The sequence below is a fragment of the Gymnogyps californianus genome, chromosome 8 (assembly GCF_018139145.2).
Source record: "Gymnogyps californianus isolate 813 chromosome 8, ASM1813914v2, whole genome shotgun sequence".
Classification (NCBI taxonomy): domain Eukaryota; kingdom Metazoa; phylum Chordata; class Aves; order Accipitriformes; family Cathartidae; genus Gymnogyps; species Gymnogyps californianus.
Genome location: NC_059478.1, coordinates 35,967,330 through 35,995,019, shown reverse-complemented (window position 1 = coordinate 35,995,019; position 27,690 = coordinate 35,967,330). Strand labels below are relative to the sequence as shown.

Sequence of the window (27,690 nt, the reverse complement as noted above, 5' to 3'; positions counted from 1 at the left end):
CAACCGAGAGGTTCACCTCAGAAGTGCACTCCTGCTCCAAACTGGAACGCTGATATCGATGTGCCCAAAGCGCATGAACGCCATCCCCTCAGATGAAGGAAATCTGGTGGATGCTCTCCTGGAGTGAACCCCGCACGGTCCTGCCACGAGCGGGAGTTCAGCCCACACAAGCAGGACAGATCTGCTCCGAAGCAAAGCCACGCCAGACCCCCCCACGGTGCACGTTAGGTCCTCAGCACTGTTTTAATCTCCACATCCACTCCTATTATGCTGCATTACCTGCTAGCATAGAGACTGAGCATTGCTGGCTCAGCAAGGAGACAGATGTGTTGATGTACATTTTGCTAGCGGGTTTCACAGCCACTGGCTGCAGGCAAAAAAAGAAGAAAAAACTAAGATTGAGACATAGGAATCTCCTGTTCTATTTGTAGTTGTGTGTGGCAGTGTTTCCTGCCCATACTGTCCCAGCTTCTCTGGCTTGTTCGGATTGAAGAATCCCCCTCTGCCTTTGTAACCGCTCAGCCTGGATCCTCAGCATCATCCCTGGTGACTTCTAGTTTTGTATTTTCCAGTTCTTCCCTGCTCTCTCGCCCTTTTCTCACAGTTTTATCCCCATCACTTCCAGTCTAGCTTCTAGTTATTTTCCTAAAACATGAGGATTAACTGGATGTATGTATATGCACGCATTTGGGAGAGCAGATTTTCAGAAATTACGAATTTAGCTGAATGAAGACAGATTCTCCCATGTTGAGGGAAAGGCAAATCCCTAGCACCAGGACACTCTCCTTGTTCATTCAGTCCTGTTCACACCAGAGAACGGTGACACTGAAGCGTTTCCAAAATAACCCAACAACCCCCCCCAAAAAACCCTGTAAGAACTGTTTAGCACATGCAAAATAACAGATTTTTCACTAACACTGAGGAAAGCTACACTGATCCAGAAATGAGCCTGAATTTAGATTTGAACATATCCACGTGATGACTCCTCTCCTTCTCTAACACATTTCGTTTGCCGCCGGGGCATGTGTGCATGAGTCTGATATGACTGAACTGAATCTAATGCCCGTCCTATTGTTTCTGGACAGCCCTAAAGCTGTGAAGATGTATTGCATTAATGTATCATCATAGCAATGTCGTTCTGACGATATATTAGTGTAATACATCTTCAGAGCACTCAAATGAGGGCTGTCTGGGAAGAATGAGTCTAAGAGCTGATTCAATTCAATTACAGGACAAAAGGCGATGCTAGTCCCTGAACAGGCAGAGTGTGATTCCTGCAAGACCTTTCCTGAAGCAGACTGCTACAGAACGCTGAGACTGGGCCGGGGGAGAAAGAAAGAGGCTTTTTGAAAACTTCTAGCTAAATCCTAAGAAACAAACAAAGCTTGATATGAGCACAGATAATGTCAAATATTTTGTTCCACTTGCACCTCTGCTAGAGAACCACTGTTTTTCAAATGTTATCCACACATGACAGAAGTAAGAAGTATTTTGTTGAAGTGCAAGTACTCTGAACCTGGATTTTCAGGCTGAAAATACTTAACTGAGATGAATTATTATCAGATTTCCAGGGCTTTGTGTGTGTACAAAGTGTGAGCTCGTCTTTTAAAATGCTCCATCTCTTGCTTGAAAATGGTTTCAAAACTGAAAGTTTTAGAAACAAAAGTTTCTGGCTTGTGTCTTTTGTCCTACTAGATTCTGAAAATCTAGCAGATGTCATTGCTGGTGAGGGTTATTTCACACCACTGTTTCCCTCTAATATATCTGCAAGTGTGCATTACGTAATTTTTGATCTATGAGCAGCTGCTCTCATCCACGCTCCGCTTAGCTGCTGCCTTTGCACAGTGAAGCTACTCCCAGCACTAATCAAGTTGTGCGAAGGCTCTCGCCATCGAACCGCATTTTCCCAACTTCGTAATTCAAAGTCCAATTAACAGGTACTTCAAACAGCCTGGCAATACTGCCATCCAAAAAGACCTCTTTCACTTGAGCTGCTTTGTCCCGGATAGCTTAAAATTGGTGATTATTGTTTCCTGGTTCGTGGGTTTGGGTTTGCAATGCCTGGAGTCGCGGTTCTGTTGTCTCCCTCTCCAAGTGATCCCGTCTCACTTCCCCAGCTGCTTGGTAAGAGCTCTAAAGGTAATGAAGGGTTTTGTCATAAGGAGCTATCACTTCGTCAAGGTGACGTCCTGCAGGAGACGAAGCTGTGAGGCCGGAGCCGGTGATGTGCTCACAGGCTGCAGGGTGGAGTGAGACCCTGCCCCACTCGAGACGTGGCGTCCGGAGCGGCAATGACATGCAGCCCCCTTTCCTAAACGGAGGTAGATTTATTGCTGCATTAGACCAAAAGCGAAGCTAGTTCCCTTTAGGTGTCTAAGAAGCAGAATGTAAAATAATTCAGTGGTTTAACCTGATCAGCAATGACAGTGATATGCCTCCCTTATGCCATCATTACTCATCTTGCAGGCAATAGCTTCATTACGGCGCTAGCGCTGGGCTCCTCGGTCAGGTGAAGCATTACCGGACTGAGCCGAAACATCTGTTCCTTGCAACTGAGCTGGAAGGGTTTGGAGACGAGCCAGGAAACCTTCAGAGATAGACCAAGGCAGGGGGGATCAGCAGTGACGGGCTAAGATTGACCGTGATCAGGGAGGTTTTATTTGTGCGGTGGAGGAGAGGAGACAAGCAGAAGAGTCCTGCACATAGCTGTCTGCTCCTCTGCCGCTCCACTTAGCCCCTGGCGTCTCCCGACGTCGTCTGTCCCGGCTTCGGGAGGAAGGAAGGACAGGGGTGTGCTCTCAGTTGCCCTGAGCCACCAGAGAAACCTGCAAATTGCCTCTTGGCTGTGTGTTGTACACGTTGGCACCAGCTGGTTTCAGAAGTAATGCCTTCAATGCCAGCATATTACGCTGACAAAGATAACGTTAATTTAGGGCTCGGATGCCTTGGGGCTTTACAAAGCTTTCGTGTCCTGCTCCTAGACTGGGTTTATGGAGAACACCCCTTCTTTTTCTGCCTTGACGTAAACTCCTCATTCTGTGCCGTTTGAGGATGCGGCTCGGCTCTCAGCTCTAGGTTTACAGCTCCACGTTGCAGTACTTTGCACAAGCCCATTGCTTCGCATTTTTTATGGCACAGGGATGCCTGCTTCTCCCGATCATCAGCTCTGGCCGGGAGCTCCAGGAGTCAGGAAATCTTCCAGCCTGGTGGCCTGACACGTTTCCCTGTGAGCACCGAAGGTGCAGCACCAAGGTGTTGGGCTGCTGCTCACACCGGCTGGGGCTGGGCACCTGAGCAATTGGTTCGGTTGCAGAAATTTGTGCTATTCATCCAGCAGAGGATGAGCTACTGCAACACAGCCCTCTTGGCATACAAAGCTCGTTTGGTGGCTGTACACCCGAAATGCAACAACTTGCACTGCTCCCCCCTACCCGAGCGCTTCCTCAGCTGCAGACGTGCTGCAAGGAGCTGCTCCTGTGCATGGATGAGCAAGACCTCCCTGGAAAACACCCAAAGCATGCGTCCCCTGGGACATGGGACAGCTCGTGGGGGACTCGGGGTTTTTCATCAGCCTTTACAGGAGAAAAACTATGTGCATGGAACAGCTAAACATCACACTGATGGGCAACGTGGTGATTGCGTAGATGGATTGGTCCATGCTACAACTATTTGGGGACTTGAAGTTTTGTGATTAATATTTTATATCAGTCTAATGGCCTGGCTCGTGATCCTGAAGGGGAGATTTTCACTTGGTAAAGGCATCGCATGTCATTAAATCAATGGTTCCCTGATATCAGACACACAGCTGGCAGCTTCCCGAGAACTCAAGGGGGAATGGTGTGGAGCTCTACGTGGACTAAATCAGGGGATTAATTAACAGTTTAAGGACAGCAGTGCGAACACTAGTACTCAATATAAAGGGCTCGTTGTGATTCTTTCCTTTGCCTTTGGATAAACAAAAAATAAGGAACTTCCAAAATCACACCTCTCCCATACAAAAGACGGTGTCTTTTGGTTTCAGGTTATGGGACTTTGGGCCTTTTTTTTTTTTTTTTAACGATACTTGTAAGTACCATTCTTGGGAGATACGTGGAGCATTAGGATCCAATTAAGTGACATTCAGTATCATGATCCATTGCTCTGGGGTCAAGTGACATTACACTGTCTGTGGTCAGGGGGTTTCTGAGGAAGACTTCTCAGAAAAATGTCATTTTTATCAGAACCGTTCCAGAAGTTTGAGCATCCCTTCAGGAACAATTAAAGGCATTCCTAGAAATCCTCATGTCTTCTTAAAATCTTTAAACAGGCTGAAAAAAAAATTCTTGTTAAAATACAGTTGTCAGGAGAAGAATATTCAAACTAAGATGGTCAAATAATTGGGTCTTTGTGAAGGAGCTGAGAAATGAGAGTAAGATTACAATCTTAGCGAAATACGGAGGTTCAAACTAAAACCGTACAAAAACATTGCACAGAAATAAGTATGAATTTTTTGATGATTTTATAACAAATGGAAAGTATTTCTTGCTTTTCAATAAAAGTAGATGAACTCCTTAATAACTCATAAAATGCTACCAAAATTAAAATTTTAATACATGCTTAGTTTATTCCCTCAGATATTAGTTCATTTTTATTTGAGAAATACTGCACTTCCGAGTGAGCAATTTATGAATCATAGAAGATATTTCAGTGAAACGAAATCTTTAATGTTCAAAACCAAGCCAAGCAACTGTAGATTTCACCCTCTTTCCCCTTCCTTTGCTATAGTGTCCCTCATGGCTGTTTTGGGAGACACTGGTCTTTTGAAGAGAGCGTGCCAATTTTGGGCCTTGCACAAACTTTTTGAGAAAAGTAACAGATGATCTCAAAAATCTGACGAGGTGCTCCTTTTTTTCTATTTTACTTCTCAAACACTTTTTTTTTTTATTCCTTATTTCTGTTATTTTGTCGCTATTATTTCGACCTTGCCCCACTCTAGTCACGGGTGTTGGTACCGAGGCGGTGGCTGGAGCACTTTGTGACAGGGGTGTTTCAGCCTCTGGGGACGTCCCTGCCGGGAGGGCTGCAGGCAGGCAGGCAGGCAGGCAGAAAACCGAGGCCGGGCAGGCTGGTGAACGCAGACACTCCAGGGAGGTGACAGCGAGCGAACAGCAGATGCCACATTCGTCCTGACCATACCTGCAGTACCTCCTGGTTTACTTCCCAGAATCATTTCTTCTGGGCATTTTTGTGAATAAATCGTATTTTAAACATAGTAAGAATTCCTTTTAAAAGGCACATTTTACAAAAAAAATGGTGTTGCTTTTGAGGGATATAAAGAAATATGAAAAAAATATTAATGATTCATTTAACTCTAGTAATGCCTCCAGTTTCAACAAACTGTAGACAAGAGAGTCATATAAAATGGGAGGGATCAACAAATGTATTTGAGCCGAATAGACAACCAGTGGATAAATAATAGGCTATCATTTGCAGTGCATCATTTTGATACAGCAACAGGAGGAAGGAATGTTATAAAGCCATCAGACATCAGAGAAGCTGTGACCACAGTCCTTTACCCCAGGGTGAACGCCTGGGTGATACCGTCCGGGCTCCTCCTGCCCCCCATCCCTCCTGCTCCCCAGCCCCGGGGCCCCCGGGTCACCCTCCGGCTGACCAACGGACCGAGTCTCTTCCGAACGCCGCCACAGGCGTGGGGCTTTATTGGGAATAATTAGCCCCTTCCCAAGAGCCAAACCCCCACATTAAGTGCTATGAATTACAAATAAGCTCAAGTGAGATTTAATCGTGTAGCTTTCTTATTGAAAAGATCACTGCCCTGTTCTTCCCTACACGGTTTTAATCTTTGTTTTGCAGAGAAAGGTTTTTTAGGCTTTTTTCAGACTGAAGATGTTCATGTTTAGCTATTTGCTGCAGAAGACGCAGTGTGCCCTGTGTAAGAGGATCTCTTGCAAACCCCTCTCCTGCCGAAGGGCGCTTTGCATGTCATGATGCAGAGAGATGATCTCCCTGCTCTGGGTTGTGGTCTTCCAGTGAAAAAAACTGGCATTTGCAGCAGACTGCACTTAGGCCTCTGCCTTCTGCAGGCAGCACAGTGTTTTGAACAGATCCACAAAAATCAGAGTGCAATCTGATATACATGAAACTAAATATCCAGAAGACATAACATGCAGACAAACCTACTATCTCAAGTGGTTTTTTTTCTTCCAAAGTAACGTCTGGTTGACCGTATCTTCTCAAGTGTTAAAATGGAGCTGGCTCTCCTTTCTATTAATGCTCAGCTGCTGAGGCAGAAAAGTCAGTCCATATTCTGGAGTACGAGCTGACCATGTGTTCCCTGGCATGAAGTCTGCAAAGAGAAAATTCAAACTTGCTCCAAAACATCCTAACTCCACGAAGCTCAGACACACGGTGCAGCCTGGCAGCAGTTCCACGCAGGGACCGAAACTGATGTGACTTTAGAGAATGAGGAAAACTAACTGTGACGACTTCTCTTGTAGGACCAACCTCTACCCTCTACACACAACATCTCTTGATAACTGGCTGAGATTTACACTGCCCACACTATGAGCGTGCACACAGCTGGCTCTCCAAACGCTTCTCTCCGTACCTATGTATTTCACATATAGATATAACCCTGTTCATCTCCACCTCTGAAACTTTCAACTTTGTCAATCTATGTTCACATCTCTCTTCTTTTATCAGCACGTCTTTCATACAAAATAGCTCTACTTGCTTTTCTTGTTTCGTGTCGTCAGCTGGGAGATCTCCTCCAGTCCCCAACTTATCTGTCAGTCTGGGATATTTTTTTTCTTTACATTTTATCTGATTTTTCTTTGCAAATGTGGAGCATGGCTTCTCTAAAGCTAAATGGCCTTCAGCGATCAATGTTTAAATGGTCCCTAATGTGATAGGGCCATTCTCCCCATAGACAGCGAGCTGTTCAGATTACCTGCAGTTCCTTGGAGAGGATTATCCAATTACAGCATTTGGTGTAGCTTTAAACCCAGAACCCATAATGAGTAGTAGAAATGGCTTCAGATCATTTTTCTGGGTGAATCCAATTGTTTAGACTTTAGATTTCTTCTCAGCATCCCACAGCAACTCATCTCCAGGAAAGAAAGGTGCCTCCTTGCACCCTTGATCCTGTATCTCCACCCAGCCTCTGAGATCAAGAAGGACCTTATGGATTACTTAAAGCATCTGGTGATAATCAGATGGCATCATAATGGCATCGTCGTTGGAGACCACCTTCTGTTCTCTTATATTGAGCCCAGTTCTCATCATTGGGACAGTAGACGTAAGGATGAGCTGGGATCTCCGTGCCTCCCCTCTTTTGGGAGACGGTTCACTCGCAATCTCTCATGTGCACCATCGAAATGCCCTGAGCCCGTGATGAACCAGGAGCGGCATCAGCTCAGCCTCGTGCTCTCCATGCTCCCAGCCCTACGAGGGTCTTCACTCTCTGCTGGAGGATGAGGTATCTCAAAGATTGGGTCATAAAAGCCATTCCTGAGCACTGAACAGGTTTTACAGTTCATCAACTGGGGCTATGTTGTAGTTATTCAATATCCTAGTGAATAAGGAAAAAAAAATCCCCCTTGGCTCAGATGAAGTCCTCAGTTTTTCGGAGCTACCCTGGACTTGCACCAGATTTTTGTTCTTACTGACTTATGTTTAACACCAGGGGAGGAAAATGCTACCCTTGCAAAACTCATCCGTCCAAGCCTTTGAGAACTGGTCCATATGGCAATGTGTACGTGTGCTACACCTGATGCCAGATACCATATGCGTGGTAAGAAAACACAGTTTTAATTGTGTACCCTCCTGAGGAATAACAAGTGTGATGATTTATCAGGCATCATATCACATGGCAGTAGCAGAAAATAGGCATTCAAGCTGAGTGTCACAGGCGTTTCCCTTCCTGGCTAGAGAACCTGGTCTTATAACCTGAGATATCCAGAGCAGGTCACTTACATATCTTCATGTGCATCAGTAAGTCTAGTTAAGAGATCTTCTGAAAAACCCATCAGGAATGGCCTTGGGCACGAGGCACTCTCACGTTTATGTTTCTTTTACTTCAACTAACAGTTTTTTCCCATCTTTGATCAAAGATCTTGGCTGACGCGACCTCAGGCTGATGGACTGGTGCTAATGAACCTTCCAGATTTCTTGTTCTCAGATTCTAAGCCTGATAAGGCTTTTGGCTGCACGGCCAGAAAAGCCAGCCAGCCATGTTCCTGATATCTTGGTAGGTCCATGAAATGCACATGGTCTGCAGAAGGGCAGAGCAAGGTGCGGTGACCCCGGGCTGTAAGACATCACAGAAAAAAACAGCGAGAAAACTGAGTTGTCTCCTGAAACTTGTCTTCATTCACCAGTGTCTTCATACACAATCTATTCTCCCCGCTGCCTACAAATATCCTTTTTTGAGCTGGATGTGCATGCAATGTAGCATAAATACACTTATATATACTTATGCATGTATCTTTCACATAACACGATTTAAGTTCTCCCACACAGCCATGGGAAATCTCTAGAACTAAAAACAAGCTGAAGAAGATGAAATACCGTGCAGACGAATAGGAAAGATGAAACGTGGTATCTATGTATTCCCTGAGAAAAATATTTATCTCTAATATTTACTAAAAGCTTTCTTATGTGAGCCAGATGCAAAATTTCTGGGGACATGAGGGTTTAAAATTGACTTAATTTTAATATTTTCACATGTGTGTGTGAGTTGCATAAAATAGATGGGGTTTACAGCACTATAAAACTGCATGCGTATTCTGCAGCATAAATTAGATTAAAAGCTCAGCATAAGATCCCTATAAATACAAGGGTTATGGAAAGTGCCGATGGGCATTTTTGCAAATCATTCTAACAGGAATTATTGCGGGAACTCCCACCGAGTTTCCACCCAGCAGCGCTGATGCGTTTGAGCTGTAGCAATTTGTATTGCTGCCCTCTCGGTCCGCAGCAGCACCCCGAAGCTGGCTGGGGTCAGCACCCGAATGCGCATTCGCTTTCCCTGCAGATATTGTTCCTGTTGATAGTTTTCAGCCGGACGGATGACTGCTTGCCAGACCCGAGCACTGAGGTTGTTTATGCCGTAGCAGAATTGTGCTGAATACGTAAACCTGTCGCTGCCGTCAGTCCGGAGTGGCGGCTGCGTTGACCTCGGCTGAGGCTCAACCTTACCCCATTCAGGTGGCAAAGCGAGTGCCAGAAGCACAGCTACAGTCCAGGAACTGTTAAGAAAGCAAAAGCTGGGAGGCAAGAAACGAGGTTATCGCCTGGTGTGTTATGTTTACATTAAAACAAACATTTAAAGCAGAGAATGTTTGGGTTTAGCTTAACTCCAAAACACAAATAACTGTTTTGACGAAATTCCAGGTACTTGGAGATACATTTTTTTTTTTCTTTTTTTCCAAATTGATGTTGGGAATTGGGATAGGATACATCATAAATTATTCCCGGGATTCAGCGTACAATATTTTGGTGCATACCATATGACCAGGGAAGTACTGACATTGGAAAGCATTACAATCTCATAATTTAATAGCAATTTTTAACCTGACACACAGGAGAATTTTGCATTTTATATAATTTTCTTGGTATTAGTAACAAAGCAGAAGTCTTGTTGGAAGGCCTCTCCTCTGGCCGGGCAGATGCCCCTGTGCAGGCAGGGGCTTTGCATCCTTCCCTGCTGTTCAAAGCAATAGTAAATACAATTTTCCTAGACATTGATTCCACCTGGCCAAAGTGGAGCCGGACGAGGGCCACGGTGTGAACAGCAACGGCTGGCTTGTTTGTGGAAGGGGGGGGGTTGTGATTTATTCCTACGAACAACATGGAAGAGAAAACAAATCATTCTCATGCAATTTCTCGCATCCCATAAATTATTTCATTGCATTTTATGAATGTTCACTTCAGTTCACAATAATTTTCCAATTTCAGTCTTATCTTTCTACTTTACATAACCAGTGCTTGCTTGAGGTCTTTCCCGTGACAGGCATGGTATATTCTGCTTATTAATGAGTGCTCTCTTGCTAAGCGATGCACTGTTATAATTGATGTTTTGAACCTTGCACACTTTAAAACATTAATCTGTGAACAGATAAGCAAATGACATTCACTGCTGTGATGGACATGAACATAATACTTCTACTTAGTTCTCACTGCCCAGTTCAGGTTTCTGTCATTGCTCCATAAGTTGCAAAGTTATTAACAGTCAATTAAAAGCTCGTCTGTCTGGGAAAACACTTCCAGCAAGTCTTTTTAACCTTTAGGCCTATGATTTCCAGCATCTGTAGTCATGACTGCTATGATATGTTGTTTTAAGATAAAAATGATATTTAACATTTTTTGGTTTATTATGTGGTGAACGCCTTGTGAGGAATCTAAAACAATTAATTTGCTCCCCAGCTAGAGCGCAGGGCTCAAAAGATACAGAAGGATGAACTTTGAACCAGGTAGCAGTTTTCATCCGAAGGATATCAGCGTGCTCACGGCAAGGCGGGAACCACAGTAGGGAAAAGCTGGGAGGTGCTGGGGTTTAGAAAACTACAAAAATTTCTGTGTATGCTATGACTCCATGTCAAGTGTAGATAAATTAGCTTTTGAATCATATAATTGTTCTTGCTCTCTAAAATGATTAATGTTTTCAGTTACAATGCACTAAGGAGTTACATACACGAATATTTTGGTTTGGTCTTCATTTTGTTTTACATCAAATAGACCTCCACCTGTTTTCAGCTCACACTGACTGTCCGTATTTCTGTGTAACAAAACTGAGGATCTTATTTCTTGGGCTTTGGTCCTTTGGGAGAGGAGAGCTATTATTTAATTTTTAATTAATACGATGAAATGTTTATTAGGGCACAGCATGTAAGTACTGAGTGGCGTGGTGAGCAAGCCTGAAAGGGCTTTTTCCCTGGAGGTAGGACGTGGGATGACCCACCCATTTTGCACCCATGGCCAGCCATTAGAGGTGATCGGCCACCGTTCCCCCCAGGACACATCTGGCTTTGGCCGTCCTCGGTGTGCAGGGCGTCCCCAGCTGATGAGGTTTAGCTTCATGCCCAGCTGGTTGATGTATAGCTACAAGGTCAAACGGTCCCCGGAAAGTGAGGGCACCTGGGATGGGAAGCTGCTGCTGGGGCCACGGGCAGCAGGGGTGGATCAGCTGCTCCAGGGCTGGGCTGCTTGTCCCTTTGCCTCGCCCTGATCGCTGCCTTTGCTTCTGATTGCTGCCGGGGGGGCAGGTCTCTGCCTAGGTGCAAACCATAAGCCCTAACGGATGCTGAAGCTCTTAAGGCAGGGTTTTGACTAAGGACTCTGCCTTATGTTCCGTAAAGCCCATCAGGTATGGAGCTCTTGTGGGTCTGGAGGCTGCTGAGCTTGACTGTGGGGCAGGGTCAGGAGAGGACCCTTGGCCAACCCCAGGAGCTCAGGGGGGTTTTGCAGCCCAGCTTGGAGCTGGGGTTTCCAAGCAAAAGCTGCAGCAGCTGCCCAGCTCCCCTTGGATGTGTGTTGTCTGCAGCACCCAGCAAAACCCTACAGCTGCTGTTCAGACGTTGGTGAAGTTGGTGTTTTGTGCTCAGCTTCCAATGATTTCTTTCTCTGGTTATTTCATTTCAGCAAAACCCTTTGAGAGTGGACAGTACCTGGACATCTACGGAATTACAAGAGACCAGGCTGGGGAATATGAATGCAGTGCAGAAAATGATGTCTCAGTCCCAGATGTGAGAAAAGTAAAAGTCACAGTAAACTGTAAGTCATGTTGTTTTTTAATCACTAAATCCAATGGAGAAGAGGGATGCAGCTGAGAAGAAAAGTCTAATGCAGCGATCTGCTGCTTGTGGTGAAATTGTCGTGTGTTTGGGTTTTGTATTACGGTAGCAAAATGCCCTGTGCTATTTGATGTATGAGTTAGTCTCACCGAAGGAAGGTAAAATGAGATTAAGGTTCGAATCCTCCTTTTGTCTGTCGGGAGGACAGTAGTGCTGGCATGCTGTCACAAGCTTTATAGCAGGTGCTCTCGCTGGGCTGCGGTGCTGAGACTCAGGTTTTGGAGTAATTTTTTGAGTAATTATCTGAGTAACTTCTGAGGACTGCTGTGGTTGTTGGGCTGAAGTGTTTCTGATTTAATTTGTTCTGGTTGTGCAATAACATAAGGAGATGAGAAATCTTTTGAAATTGTTTGGGTGATTAGATGGCGATTGATCTCCGTGGAAATCTGAGGTACTCCCAGTAGAGGCGGCAAGTGGTTTTGTGCGGTTGCCCCAGTGTGAAGGCAAGACGGACTTTGCTGCTGCACGGTTCTGCCGCAGTGATCTCGGTGGATGGTGGGTAACACCAGGAACCGCCGCGGCAGCCTGCTGCCTGTCCCTGCCAGCTCTGACCTTCTGGGATTCTCACGCTGAGGAGGTGTTTCTGACTTGGGATTGAATTTGGTTTAGCACTTGGTATGACATGAAACATTCAGAACCGTGTTCTTTTTCCCTCCAATGTGTAAAAAAGAAAAAAAAAGGGGAAAAAAAAAAGGGGAATAATTACTCTCATTCATTCTAACTATGAATTTTCTTAGGCTAAGTGCAATTACCCAGCTTGTAATTCGTAAGAGTTTCTGGTTTGAAAATTGCTGTGGCATCTTTATTGGCCACAATTCTTTGAGATCTCAGCTTTGTGTCTCCCTCCACAGATCTTGTCCCTATCGATATGCTGTAGGTAGCAAAGCCCCTCGTCCCCCGGTCGCTGCAGAGCGGGAGGTGGGAGCAGGGGAGGTGGGTTGCTGATGGGGCTAGCCGTGCTACCTGGGCATTTATGGGATGTTCCTGCGCTCAAAAGCTGACCAGACTCTCCTCGTTTACATGACACCAGGGCACTTGTAGTTCATGCTGTCCTGGAAGGTGGTGGGTCAATGCACTAACGCTTATAGAATAGCTCGATTGTACAGTGGGTCTCACAGGCAGCTTTCTGTGCTGCTTGGTCACATAGGCTGGTGACACCGGCTGCAGGTCCTGAGGCTTCTGCGCCAAAGCTCTGGTATAACGTGCTGTGACTATCAGCCCTTGCTTTACAAGTCACAAGGACAGACTTCAACTGCAGAGCAGCTCAAGGTGGCTTATGCAGAGTCCATCGCCATTCTTGCTCCTTCTTTGCTCTCATTGACATGTTTCCACCTACATCAGCTTTGCTGAATTCCTGAAAGCAGGCAGTGCTTTTAAAAACTATAGACTATGTGGGAGGAAAAACCACAATGGATGGTGTTCTATGGAGCAAGCGTCCTCGCTTGTGTCAGCAATAGTGTGGCCAGCAGGACCAGGGCAGTGATCGTCCCCCTGTACTCGGCACTGGTGAGGCCGCACCTCGAATCCTCTGTTCAGGTTTGGGCCCCTCACGACAAGAAAGACATTGAGGTGCTGGAGCGCGTCCAACGAAGAGCAACGAAGCTGGGGAAGGGTCTGGAGCACAAGTCCTGTGAGGAGCGGCTGAGGGCACTGGGGTTGTTTGGCCTGGAGACAAGGAGGCTGAGGGGAGACCTTCTCGCTCTCTACAACTACCTGAAAGGAGGTTGTAGCGAGGTGGGGGTCGGTCTCTTCTCCCAGGTGACAAGCGATAGGATGAGAGGAAACAGCCTCAAGTTGCACCAGGGGAGGTTTAGGTTGGATATTGGGAAAAATTTCTTCACAGAAAGGGCTGTCAAGCACTGGAACAGGCTGCCCAGGGAAGTGGTGGAGTCGTCATCCCTGGAGGTATTTAAAAGACGTGTAGATGTGGTGCTTAGGGACATGGTTTAGTGGTGGACTTGGCAGTGCTAGGCTAACGGTTGGACTCGATGATCTTAAGGGTCTTTTCCAACCTAAATGATTCTATGATTCTAACAAGTGACCATTATTTTTTGTGCAGTACGTTGTTACTGGAAGATTGTCAGTAAGAGAAGTTGTGCAGATATTTGCATAGGTGTGCCCTGGGTGTTTTGGAGTGACACATTTAGCACAAGCTGTACTCCAAAATGGTTTGTGTTGTTAGATAAATAACGTGCAATAGGGACCAGAAGGAATGGTGAGCTCAGTCTAGTTTTAGCAAAACACATATTGCATCTGTGTTATTAAAATCCCTATGATATGAAATAAGAGTGAAACTAGCTGTCTTGGGACCTTTCCAAGTGCTCATAGAAAGGGAAAAGTTGGTAGGCCTGCTTAGTGGTTGTCTTGGTGTCGGGTTTTTTGTTTGGTTGTGGGTTTGTTTTTTTTTTTTTTTTAAAAACACAGAGGAGGTGGTAAACTCATGGAATCACTGTTGCCTTCTGAGCCACGATCTAGATGTGCATGAGTCCTAGTTTGGATAAGAGCATCAGCTTAGCTGGCCAAAGCCAAAACTCAAGCTTAAATGAAACCATTTCTGATCTCAGTTCACCATTCTCTTAACGTGAGCTTTGAGTATGTCAGATGGCTTTTTGTGGGCGGGAAAGACCAGCTCCCATGGTGTCAGGAAGGTGAAGCTGAGCAGTGGTGGGCTGTTCCTGCACCAGCCCTTGGCCCTTCCACCAGCCAGCGCTGCGGGTCTGCACGGCCAGCAAAGGTCTCGCTGTGGCAGCTGGGAGCAGGACCAGTGACTCCCATGTGGCCAGTGGCAGAGGCTGGGTTGCCGGTGGGATGGGATTTGCTCTCGTGAACACCGAGCCAAGGGGGTAATGGGAGAAACAGTGTGTCTGTGTCGATGGGTGTGCAGGCTCAGAGGGTCATACTCCTCTTTGGTGCATACCACAAGCAAGGGGTGCTCACGTTTGACTGCAGCAGGCAGTGTGAGGGTACCTCTCTCTGCAGTAAGAAACATGTTACAGACTGCTAAATCAACCAACAAGCTCGATAAATACTTGAATAAAGTGTCCAAGCTGATCTTTGTCCTGATTTGGCTACCTGGGCTAAGCTGGAAGTGTCCTTGGCTGTATGTAGTGTGGATGCATGTGGCATTATGTCAGAGCCAGGCAAACTTCTAAGTCTGCACTGGGGATATGCAGAGTATTTTTTTATTTTTTTTTTAAATATTTCTTACAACTAAAGAAGAAAATGGAGGGGGGGTTGGAAATAAAATTGAAGCAATGTAAAACTATGATCTGCCTACAGCATGAAAGAGTTTGTATACATGAACGATTTGTCATAGTCAGCTAATTGCTAATGCGCTTCTGTTTGGATTTGTACGTTGTCCCTTAGCCAGTTAAGCGCAATGCAAAAGCACTCCAAACATCTGCTCCCTGCTGATGATGCTCATCCGTTCTGACCAGGCAGAAAAATGGCTCGTTGCCTTCAGGAGAGGGTCGTGCCGGAGCTGGGCTGATGCTGGGAGAGCTCGCCCTGCTGGGATCAGCCCCGGGGGCACGTTGTTCGCCGTGGGTGGGATGTGCTGTGGCAGTGGCCAGTGCTGCTGGGGTGAGCTTTGCTTCCCAGCACGTCAGCATGGGCAGCCCTGTTCAAAAAGGGATGGCACACGTGTGACCAAACCAGCAGAATGATGCCTGTTTGCTGTCTGAGCTGGCCTGGCAGGGCAGCTTTCCATCAGTAAAAGCTAAATATTTAATTTAGGAGAGCTGTGGTTTGTCTACTAGTCACTATTTACAAGAAATTTGTGTCAAATTTATTTTCAAGTTTAAATCTGGAAAGATCTTAACGAAAGAAATATAAAAGAAGAGAGGAAGCCTTCAGGTCCTTTTGCTACCCTGGGTTGGGCAGTTTCCTTTGTCAAATGTTCTTCAGTCCTGTTTCTTCTTTTAAGATATCTGTTAGTTTGTCTAACAAACTAATAAAGAGCAAGGCTTTCTCCCTCCACCCCCCCAAAACCAAATCCCATTCCTTCATTTTTCTCTGGTTTCGCAAACTTATTTAATTCTCCTGCTGACGCCCTGCCGCGTGGGCTCAGCACCAGCTCCACAGCCTCTGCTGCTCCTCACCCAGCCTGGTGTTACTCAGTGGTTGTACTTCTGGTGCAGGGATGTTGTGCCCATCTGCCAGGTACCCCCACCGTGCCTTTAATGCCACTTACTCGCGACTCGGTTCCGCGGCGAGCATCACTGAAGCCACGACCAGCACACCAAACTCTCCTCCTTTAGTCTTACAGGGATCCTGTGATTTCACAAAACGTCTATCGCCTTTCCCACCGGTAGTGCTTACGATAGAAAATACTCTTGGAAGTGACGCGTGTGGCTTGTGCTTCAACTCCCGCTTTTGCACCCTTACGATCTGATGGGGTATGGACGGTCGTGTGCTGCCGAAGCATCTCTTCGTCTCAGAGTCCGAGTAATCCCTGTTTCATCTCTGTGTCCCTCCACTGTGTCTTGTACAGCGACGTCTCAGCATACGATCTCCAGCACACAGAACGGTGACGGTACAGCGCTACATTTGCATGAATATGATTGCTTAGCCGCTGCTGCTGACAATTTTTAATACTGTTTCACTGTTATTAAAAGGAACGTTCTTTACTGCAGACCTGATAACTGTAGAATAAATCAAGGTTTTATTGTGCCCAGTTAATAGAATGTATCAATGAGCCCTGAGCGGTTACGGTGGATATAAGCATAATTTTGAATATGGATATTCATCGCATATAGCGGGTGTTCAGTCATCCAAGCATGTACAAGAAAATTACCACGTTTAAATTACTTTCTGAATTTCAAGTTTCTTGGCTGGGCAGCTTCCAACCATACATAAACAACCAGCATGCTATCTGCCTTACAGCACATATATTATAACTCTAATGACTTTACAGGGGTTTTTTCTTTGTACTGCTTCATATTGCATAATCTACATTTTCTACTTAATTTATGTCTGTCCCTCATAACTTCCCTTTTAAAAATGGTGGCCTGAGAATCCATGGTGTGTTTGTCTGCCTGAATTTGGGGCGGGGGGGGGAGAAACTGAAGCTGTTGGTTTATGAAGAAGGAATACTATACCAAATCAAGTTAAAATAGAAAAGATATAATCCAATTTCATTCCATAAGTAAATCTTATTAGCATTTTCCATTACATTTTATAAAGCAAATACTGATTTATAGGTGATAATATCGAACCCCACTTTGAACGAACCAGTGTCTGGATTAGCAAGACTTTAATATGTCATCTGAAAGCTGGTCTGAAACTATCCGTGTGGCACTGCAGCTTTGCCGCCTCTCTTCTGGTTTATTAGTGCCATACTTAAAAAAAAAATATATTAAAGGCAGCTGCTGAATGCGAGAATCTCCAGAAGTGTTGAGGCCATGCTGAGACGATGAAGAATGGGATGTGTGCATCATGAAACTGGCATTTATTTTGATTTATGTAAAATTGTCAGCTACCTAAATAAATAGCAAATGTGGACTTTTAAAGTGGAGCTGTATTGCAGTATTCCTTTTTTCAGATAATATACACTAAGGGTCTGCTTTTCTGTAACTGTGTCTTGAACAGCTCTGTTAAAGCTGGATCTTGCAGACTTCACTGAATTAAGATCCGGTGGCTTTGGAGAGGAAAAAAGCCTTTCAGTTGAAATTAAAAGACAATAATTTAATTCCAGCCTTTATGAACCCCATCATGCTGCAAATTGAAGGCCAGATTCATCGGTGCTTTCTGGGGAGGTGAAAATTACAGTTCCTGTGCTGAGGAAGCCCAGCTGGCACTGGGAAGCGCTGGTGTGGTCTGGTCCGGTAGGGTCTGTTGGTTTGGCTGTCTTGGGGTCTTCCTGGCAGCACAGGAGGGAGGACAGGTCTTCATTTCTGAGCCAGGACTCCCAAGTAGTTTTTCTGGCATAAGTTGCTTTGAAGGAAACAATGCCTAGTGCAGCCTGGGCTCAACCTGCAGCAGTTCTCCTGCCGCTGATGTGCCAGGGTCTACAGAAGAGAAAGCTCGTCTGACAAATTTTGTAGACAGTAAATACAAAAAATATAAAGATAACTCAAAATATTCTAGATACTGAGCCATGTCTGCTTGCAACAGCATTTCTTTGTACAGATGTTTTCCATTAGATCTTGAAAATATTGAAAAAGGAAAATGGAAGTGAATAGACTACACGATAACGTGTAAAAACTGTATTAACCTTGCAAGTTGCAGCCCTGAATCAGTGTTGCCAATAAGTGTTTGCCCAGTCCCTCCGTGAGGCGTCTCCAGTGATGGCAGCTCCATGGGCAACATACTCTATTCAATCACGGTCCTTAATGGAACATTTTTCACAGTGTCTAATGTGAACCTTCCTTGCAGAATTACAGCCCCATTCCTCACCTGTCCTCTGAGGAACAGAGAACAGATCAGTCTCGCCTTTCGATCTCTTTGGAGACAGTGGACTTGTGCTCCCCGTGTTTACCTCCTTACGCTCACCAGCCCTGATTCATCTCATCTTTGTTCTTGGGTCATGTTTTCTAAGGGATTGACTAAAAGTTTCTTTTCTGTAGATCAGTTGGTGCTAGGGAAGGGCTTTCTCGAATAAGGTATTTAAAACTTGAGCTAGCATGCCAGGTGAGGTGTTGGATTGCCAAGGATGTGGAAGGATTATTTTTTTATGCCTGGTCGTATATCTGGCTAGGGCACTTGCCTTCCCTGTGACAGCAGGACACTTCAGGGGGGTTTTACCCCCGGCAGCCCTGGTCACTCTCTGCAGAACGGCTGTCTCGCCTCCTCACTGTATTCATCCAGCTGATGAATCCTAAGCGGTGAACTCGTTCCTGTTTGGTTTTGTCCAGTTTCCAGGCCACTTCTTCAATTTATCAGGGTTGTTTCAGGGTTCTCATCTCTGATAATGGTATTAATGAAAACCCCCACCAGCAGCAGGCCCAGGACTGATGTCCAGCTGCGCAGGCAGGACAGCAGACCCATGAGCACAGCCTTCCAGACAACGCGCACTCGCGTGAAGGGAGCTTTTAGCCAAGCCCAGCTTGCTGGTGTGTGGGAGAGGTGGTCAAATGCTTGCTGCAGTTAAGCTGTGGCATCCACTGCTGTTCCCTGCTATGGGCAGGAACTGATGACCTGACACAATCTGTTCTTAACAAACCTGTTGGCGATTGCTCATCTTGTTATCTTGCAGGTGCTTTCACGTCTTTGATTGCTCGAACAGCGCTTTTATGGGGATTGGAGATAAATGGACTGGCTTGTAGTTCCCTGGCTCCTGTTGCTTGCTCCTTTTCTGAAAAAGGTTCCTGAAGGCTGTGTTAGGCACTTGCCCCACACCTCAGAAATAACAGTGTAGCTCTGCATTTGCTTAATCCAGCTCTTGAATATATTTTTGAAGTTTATTAGGCCAATTGATTTTTGTATCAGTTTGGTTTATTCAAGTACTTGCTGCATTATTCTTTCCTTGTCTTAACTTGAAATATAAAACAATTATTTGTGGTTACTGAATTGATCAAATTCTGTGTTTCAGATGATTCTGCCCCCTTTACCCTTTCCTTTTTGTGCATGTGTTTCATGTTCTTCAGTAAATCATCTAAGGTTTGGGGGGTTTTGTTGTGGGTTTGTTGGTTCCCCCCCCCCCCCCCCCCCCCCCTTTCATCAAGTGCCTCAGGACCCTGGGTCTGTGTGCTCAGAGCAGTGACTGCATCACCCGGGTTGCGGTGGTCCCGCTCCAGTCCAGAGCAGAGGGACCCTGGGCTGCTGCCCGCTCTCCCAGGCTCCGGCATCCGAGTTCTGCCGCTGGTTTTCAGCCGGAGCAGTGTCAGTCTGGTGGGACTGGGTTTTCAAGGAGCAGCAAGCCGGTTACGAAAGGTGTCTGCTGTACAGACCTTGTCCTCCTTCCCGCTCGTGCTCTTCTTGCTGTGATGGTTTGAGAAGATATTTTATGCTGTGGGGGTTTTTTGTAGAAGGAATGTGTGAGTTTCGTGTATGAATTTTAAGTAATGTGTTTGTTTTTTGCTTGGACAGGTTAGGGTTTTTGCAGAACAGCTTATCTCATTAGCATTTCTTAGAAGTCTGCCTTACTGTTGCTATGGCACTTTGCATAATATTATGCATAATACTCTGATTTTACTTTGAAATCAGACATACTGTACAAGCCACTCTAACCTAATTATATCTGTAACTTTAAACCTATTGGGGAAAAACATTCTAGGACTTCAGTGTTTGTTGGGGCTTCTAATACCTGGACACGTTGCTGTGACTTTATTTTCCCAGAAAGTGTCTTGCTGTGAACTGTTGCTGACCTACGAAAAACATTTCCTTGGCAAGGTTTTTTATTTTGGATTCAACAAAGAAAATTCCCCTCAATCAAGGTGGATGCGTTATTAAATGAAAAGGCAAGGCCCAAATATTTTCTGAAGGTCTCGGTCCTCCTCTGCTTTGGTACCAAGTATAAAATGACTCAGAGCAATTTGCAGTTTTAATTTCCACTTTCTTCTAACATAAGAGAGGGGAGGGGGGAGCTTCTGTTTAAGCATAAATAAATAACTCTGATTCTTTCAATTTTTAGTAGCTACAGATGTGCAGCTTCATATTTATGTCCCTGACTAAATTTAAGACTTGGGGGTTATGGTCAGCATTGGCTTTAGGAGGCCAGGAGTCATTTTGTTGGAGAAACCAGTGAGCCTACATAAATGTATTTTGATCCATAAGTGCAACTTCAATTTTTTTTTTTTTCTTAAAACAACATGGACAGTGTATTGAACAGTTGTAGGTGTTTGTGTGAGTCTCTGTTTTTGCAATATTGTTTGTTTGTTAGCCAGCCTGAGAAGGAACAGCCTTCCTGGCTGTCGTACCAGAAGTTTACAATAGCGACTGCAGTCAAGGGTGCTGCATCTCACAGCCTTAGAGGACCTGAAGCTTAATCACAAATGTTTCCTCTTGGTGAGGACACTTCCATCCACTTACAAAGTTCTTTCTTTTAAACCAGCTAAAACCAGTTCTCTGAAAGAACAAAACTGTGGAGGAGAAGTTACTGCTTTTCTTTACGGTGTCATTTATATCAAGTAAATTCGGTCATGTCAACTCTTCAAACAGAGTTGCACCCACATGAGATGAAGTCATATGTTCATATTTGACCGTGGAACAGAAAGGCCTTCTCTTGGTGTTGCAGTGGTTGATATTATCCATCTGGCTAAAATTCACACATTTAAAACTGCATCATGTAGGTCGGTCTCTCTTTAATCACGAAGTATTTCCCTATATTGTAATGACAGAGAGCAATTTGCAGGTACTCAGCAGCCACAATTCCCACCGACCGTTTCGAGAGGTACGCGGAGCCTTGGAAGACTGAACTTTGCAATACCCTTCTGAAGTATCAAAATTACACTCTGAATAGCTAAAAGCACTCCGGAGTGCGGTTTCACTGGCTTCTGTGAAACATGTTTTCCTAAATTCTCAGGTTACCATTCAAAAATGGGATTTTGGCTTCTAAGTCACACTGGGGACTCCTGGAAATCTCACTACTGGTTCATATTTGATTCTGTTAATGGATCAGTGGGGCTTATTGCAGTGTGAGCTTTCCAGAACGTGACTCTGCTCTGTTCGAGCCTGCTTGGTCTTGGATGTGTGGGTGAGGGTAATGCTGGTGCACACCATGGACTCGCACGGTGGGTCAGAGTCTGCAAGCATAAGAGATGACCCTGGCCAGGCATAAGCTTTGTCCAAAGCATGACTTCAGGCTGCCCCCTTTCCCACAAATTTTCCGGTTTCTTTGGGAAGAAGGCTGCGAGGATTGGTCCCCTTTTGTTTTGTCCTGCCTGCCACAGACCTGGGGAATGGATGGTGTCCTCCCTTCACTTTTTTTCGCCTGCAAACTGTTGCAGAAGATCAAAGTTAGAGTTGTGCTAACATTTTGAATGATGAGAACGGTGCTGCTCCGCGATGTGCTGTTGGGGGACCGTGGACTGACTTCTGGAAGGACGCGTTGGCAGTCTGCAATGCAGGCAGGTCAGGAGTGACGTGGGTGTGGAGGTTCGTGTAGTAGTCCATCAAGACCATCTCTTGACTTGTTTTTCCTGTTACCGTTAAATATTAACCTAATTCTAAAAATTGGATTCTCTGTGTCGTACAGATCTTCTAGTTCAGTAGTTATAACTTTTACATCTGAGCTACTATTTCAATTAAAAAGACGTAGGAAGGCCTTCAGAGGAACGATGGAGAGGAAGTCTTTCCTGCAGCACATAATACGCAGCTGAGAGCAGAGAAATAACAGTGTGATTAGTTTCTACATCGGTGGGTCAAATATATGAGACTACAAAGCCACCCACTTTAGCTAAAGGAGATTAGGTGCTAGCACAGCTGAGATGAAAACTTTGCTCATGGTTTAAGTCAATAACAGCAGAGCTTGTCTTTGGGTCCAGCCATCCAGACGAGGAGCTGCTAGCAAAATATTTCAGGTGAAACTGGTGCAAATAAGACCAGGGGTTTTTTTGCATAAGGCAAAGATCTTTGAAGAATTTTCTGCTACCCTGTAAAATGGAGCTTTTGATCATGCACAATGTAATCAGAGTTGGGGGTTTCTTACTTGTGGTTTTTTTTTGTTATTTTTGGTCAATGTTAGGACTAAATTCTTATTTACTTAATTTGCGAGCTATTCTCATCGCTGAGATCACTTGTATGAGTTATATGATGTCCTATCTCACAGTAACACTTAATGAAAAACAACTTATACCAATTCAATAAAAACTGGTCACATATTTAAAACCACCTCAATTGGTGGGGTGGGGAAAGAATGTAGTTGATTTGAAGAAAATATCTTTCTCCTCACTGGTGGGGAAAGAAGCCTCTTAAGAAAGTAATGTTTGTCACTTTATGTCCTTCAGGTACTTTTATTAACATTTCAGAAGTCAGATTAAAACAATATAGTTCAAGTTTCTGACTTGAGTGCAATTTGGCTCCTAAATTAACATTGATTTCTTTCTGCGGTGTAATAGTTTACTATTAGGTTCTGCAAACCGCTGCGCAGTTACTGCATATTTCTGAAAAATGCTGCTCATATTGAAGCGTGACAGAATTGATTATAATGTTCCTTCATGTAGATGGCATTCTGCTGCCGCAGCACATAATCAAGGGCTTTGGCAGCATGAAACGAGGTCTTGTATTTGAAGAAGTTGGAGTATGAGTACTCGAGATATCCCTCCAACAGATAAGGAGGACATTTTTCGTCTTCTTAAAGAAAATACCTGCTTAACTCTGCCAGGTGATTTGGGGGTGTGTGTGGGGGAGCTGTTTTGGGGGGAGCGGGCGGCTGCACCCTGAGTTTGCCGGCGGTGCGGTGCAGATGTGTAAGGACAGCAGCCTGTCGAGTGAGCTGCCTCTTCTCTCCATAAAGATCTCGGGTTGACCGGTGGCATATGAGGCTGCAGGACAAGGATGCAGCTTGGCTCCTTCAGTGGAAGAGGAGATGATGCCCCAGCGTAACACCAGCATTGCTGCTGCAATGGCCCAGCTTTCGGCTGCAAAGGCAAATTAAGAGTTTAAGACACCAAAACGCACCTCAGGTTCTCCCTTCGCTATGTGAAGAGTGTCTCTGACACCAATCTGTGAACCACATTGAGGAGTTAGAGAGCTATTAACACCTGTGCAAACAAACCCTTTTTCAAGCACTGTTTTCTTGGGAAGCAGAGTGTCTGACCTAGCTATTAAAAGATTGTTTCTATTATTCAAATCTGGATTTTATCGTTTCAGAAGCCTATGGGTGTTGATTATTTGTCATTTCTGCAGTGGTTAATTCTGAGGACTGCCATGATTACCCATTTGAAAGTAATCTCTGTTCCTTGTCCCCAGGAAAACAAGTCCTTGAAATAAAAATAACCATACTAATTTGCACATATTTACACTCTGCCAGTAGTTACAGGTCCACATATTGTATAATTATGGTATACCAGTAAATGCCATTCATTATGTTTATGCATCTCTGGGAGACTGTGCTGTAACAAATAATAGAGCATCCATGACACGCTCTCCTAATATCGGTGAAAAATATTGTCAGCAATAGATTGTTGATGGTTGTTGCAAAGGCACAACGTAAAGGCTTCAGGGCATTGTTGGTGAAAGTGTGGGGACCAGCTCATGAATTAGTGGACAAAAAAAATTAATGAATTTTTTTAATACAACTTTCCTGTACTTTTCCACTTGTGCTGTCATTTTAAAGTCAAAATAAGGTTACAGTAAGATTCTGGACAGCTCTGTGCATCCACCTCTGGTGAAGCAGCCTTTCTTACAGCTCTTTCTCCTGGCATCAGCAGGACCATGCTCCTCTCGACAGGGCTGGCTTCCCGGGGCGCAGCGCTGGCTCCCTGGAGGGTCGGTGTGCAGTTCCCTGTCATCTTCGGAGGTGCTAACGTTTCACATCTGCAGGTGAGATGCTAACCCCCTCAAACCTGACGGGATGCAAAGCGAGGAAGTGTTTGTAGTGACTGAGGAAAAGCACTCCTGGGAAGTCAGTCCTGCCTGGGGTGAATGCCTTCTCCCAGCTCTGAACCACCGCTAGCTCTTCAGCTTCCAGGTGATCCCACTTTAAATACCAGCTAAAATACAGTTCAGGAAAATTGAAGTCTTAATAGAAGATGACTCATCTCTAAAGAGCTTATGCATTTCAAGAAGCAATTTGAAGTATACAGCAGGCTGTTTTAGACTCCAAACTAGAGCCAAAATTAATGGAGAGCTCTTCAGCTTCCAGGAGTGTTCACTTGCCCAGATTGCTCTTCAGCAAAAACAATTACTTAAAATATTTCTCATAATAGTCAACATGTTGTAAAGCAATATTTCTACTAGTAATTGTAGTGTTCCTTGTTGCTCTTGGTCTAAGACTTAGACAAGCACAATGCCTTTGAGGTGATGGTCTAAAGGGGTTTTGAGTGCAGCTGGTGACACCAACTGGGGTCATGGGAAGACAAGTCTGAACAGTGTGTCAGTCTTGCAAAATTCTCAATCTCCTGATTCTTTTTTTATTATTTTTTCCGGCCGCAGTCATTGCTGCTTTGAAATGGTTCTGCCAAAGAAATCTGTTTAGCATAACTTGCGAGTGTGTGGGTACGGCCATGACGCCATGCAGCGACGGTCCCCGTTGGCTCCTACCCTGACTACGCGCAGCATTTCAACGAGACATCCAGTCCCTGATAAGACTGTAATGATATTGTTACAACTTGTTTGTCCCCTGGTGAGATTGCTAAATTAGGTTTTAATAACTTCTGCAGTTTGGCTGGTATTAGCAAGTGTGTGGTGTAGGCATTAGATCTGAGCTAGGGGAGCTTTGAGAAGTAATATTTCTGCTTTTATAGTTTAAAACAAAGCAGTGCTGTTGACACAAAAGGAAGGAAAAATTGCCAGCATCATTCTTCAGGCATTAGAATTCATAAAGCTGGCTCTCTTCATATTTTCTGCCTCTTCTCAAATAAAAACAGGCTATGTTGAGGCTGCTGTGACCTTTTCTGGACCTTAGAGTTGTAGAGCAAACACAAGCTCTTGCGATGAAAGCTCTGACACCTTGCAGGCACGGCTGCACTCAGTGCCTGTTCCCAACGACAAGGAACATTACGGACCACATTGCTTCAGTTGCTTTGATACCTGTTGCACGCTGTGCACAAAGATCGTGATAGTGGTTTCTAGACTGAAAGAATTCGGTTCAAGAATCCAGAAAAATTCACTTCAAAATGCGCTGTCTCCAGTGTATTTTGAACAAAATTCTGTTTAATATCAAATGTCTCAAAATTCAGGTGCTCACTGCTTCTGCACCTGGTATTACTAATGGCAAAAGAGAATCTCAGGAAATAGAGCAAATCGGGAATTATCTTTCAGTGTGGCAAACAAATGTTTAAGTGGGGAAATCCCACTTAATTCCAGACTTCTCATGTAAAGTCAGGTCTGCACCCAAGTGTTGATTTGTGGTCTATTCTCTCTTCTTGAGAAATATGTGACATCCTTTGGAAATGAGCACTTGTAACAAGAATACTAAATGATCATCAGGGACAAAGTGCAAAGCCCTGGACGTTTCTGGTGGTCGTAAATGGCTCTCATTGTTTGGCCTTGGTCTTCCTCAGCACAGCATCATGTGTGCTTTGTTTTAAGCAGAGATCTCAGAATAAAAGGTGACAACCATTGTTCCCAGTTCATGGGCTTTTATCTGTTGAAATACCACAAAACTGAGGAGGAAGACATTACTTTATATGGACAATCTTATAAATAAATAGAGATGGGAGGGAAGAGAGAGAGAGAGCCCCGAGGCGCATTTGCTTCAATACAATACCTCCTTTACCACAGCCAGCTGGTTTTTTGGTGCCACAAGCATGCAGATCGCATGTGCTTAGTGAAGAGCCCAGGGCACTGCAAAGCGGAAGGCTGTGTTAAGCGAGGTGCTGGAGGAAGCCTGCGCTGGACTTGGCCAGGGAGCGGTGGTGGTGGTGGTTTTGCGCAGGTATTTGGAGTGTGCTGCGGAAAGCAGAAGCCAACGCTCCCTGTCCCATGGAGCTGCCGAGCGAAACCATTGACACAGATGGAGGGTATAAGAGAAAAGTAGAATGTGACTCAAAGTAAACGGGTTCTTTTTTGAATTAATATGGCTATATCTGCTCCAGCAGATCCCCGCGTTGGGCTAGCAGGAGGTCTGGGAAGCCCCTGTCAGAGTTGCACTGAGTTTTATTTCTGTAATTTTATTTCTAAACTTTGTTTTCAATTACACAAGCTTTTCCTGAGAGTGTTTGAAAGCAACGAGTGTTTCTGTGGGTTTATTGCTTTTAGCTAGAAAACCCACTTTGGACTTGACTCGGCGTGCGTGTGCGCTTGTCACATATCAGTATAGATTGTCCTGTTTCTATCAACTTACATCTGCTGCAGATTGCTGGGGAGTGGGGAGAAACCAAAAAACCCTTTATGTAAACTTCACTTCTTTTTAATATAGAGCAATAGCTTCTAGACCTTTTATGGCTCTTTCTCATTCTTCATGAGATACATATGTATATCAGCTATAACACACTGTCAGCGAACAGTGGTTTTCAATCAAAAAGACTGTCAGTAAAGCTGATTCACTAACAAGAAAGCTGTCAAGCTGTGACAGCTGCTGTCTTTGCAACCCCAAACAATCTGTTCAGTGCTAACTCTGACTTATGCTTCCATTTATTATACAGTAGTAATGAGTTCTGTCCTTAGAAATATCATGTTGGTGAGTTCACCTAGCTACTTTGTTATGTATGTAGAATATATCAAATCAGATCCAAGGTGTACGTGATAAGTTTTCTGCAAAAAAGTTCTACTTCTGTCTTTTGAATTATTTTCTTGAATTCCAAATCCAGTTTCAGTACTTGCCTCATTTTTGTAGTTAAGCATGAACCTGGAGATTTCATTACTGTTGTAAGCTGAGAAGAGCATAATTTCTTTTTTTCCCATTGTGTTGAAAAATGGCATATAACCTTAAACACAACACTAGTATCTACAGAAATGAGTAAAGGAATTTGTCGTTATAGGAACTGTTCTGATACTTAATAATCCCAGGATCCCAGAGACCACAAAGATTCAACCCAGAGGAGGAACTGAGGAGTCAGGCTGATGCTGCTGTCCAGATGCAGATGCTGGTATTTGAACTGTCAACCTTTTCTTTTAAAATAAAAAAAGAGAAAGAACACCTTGACAGTCTCCTTAAGCAATCTCTTCCAGCAATAGCTTACCGGACCTAAATCTCCCTTGCTTCAATTTTGGTTGATTATTGCTTACCTGGCCCGTAAAGGAGATAGGGCAGAGCTGATTCCTTTTTTCTTCTGTCTTGCGTATTTACTGATGC

At 44.6% G+C, this 27,690-nt stretch overlaps 1 protein-coding gene across 2 annotated transcripts in view; it reads left to right on the top strand.

The window, feature by feature from the left end:
* NEGR1 (neuronal growth regulator 1) overlaps positions 1–27,690 on the top strand; it is a 297,810-nt gene that overhangs the window by 192,668 nt on the left and 77,452 nt on the right. For both annotated transcript variants that reach the window (XM_050900845.1, XM_050900844.1), the window contains exon 4: positions 11,641–11,772. In XM_050900845.1, the coding sequence (XP_050756802.1) occupies positions 11,641–11,772 (132 nt within the window). The remainder of the gene's footprint in view (positions 1–11,640; positions 11,773–27,690) is intronic.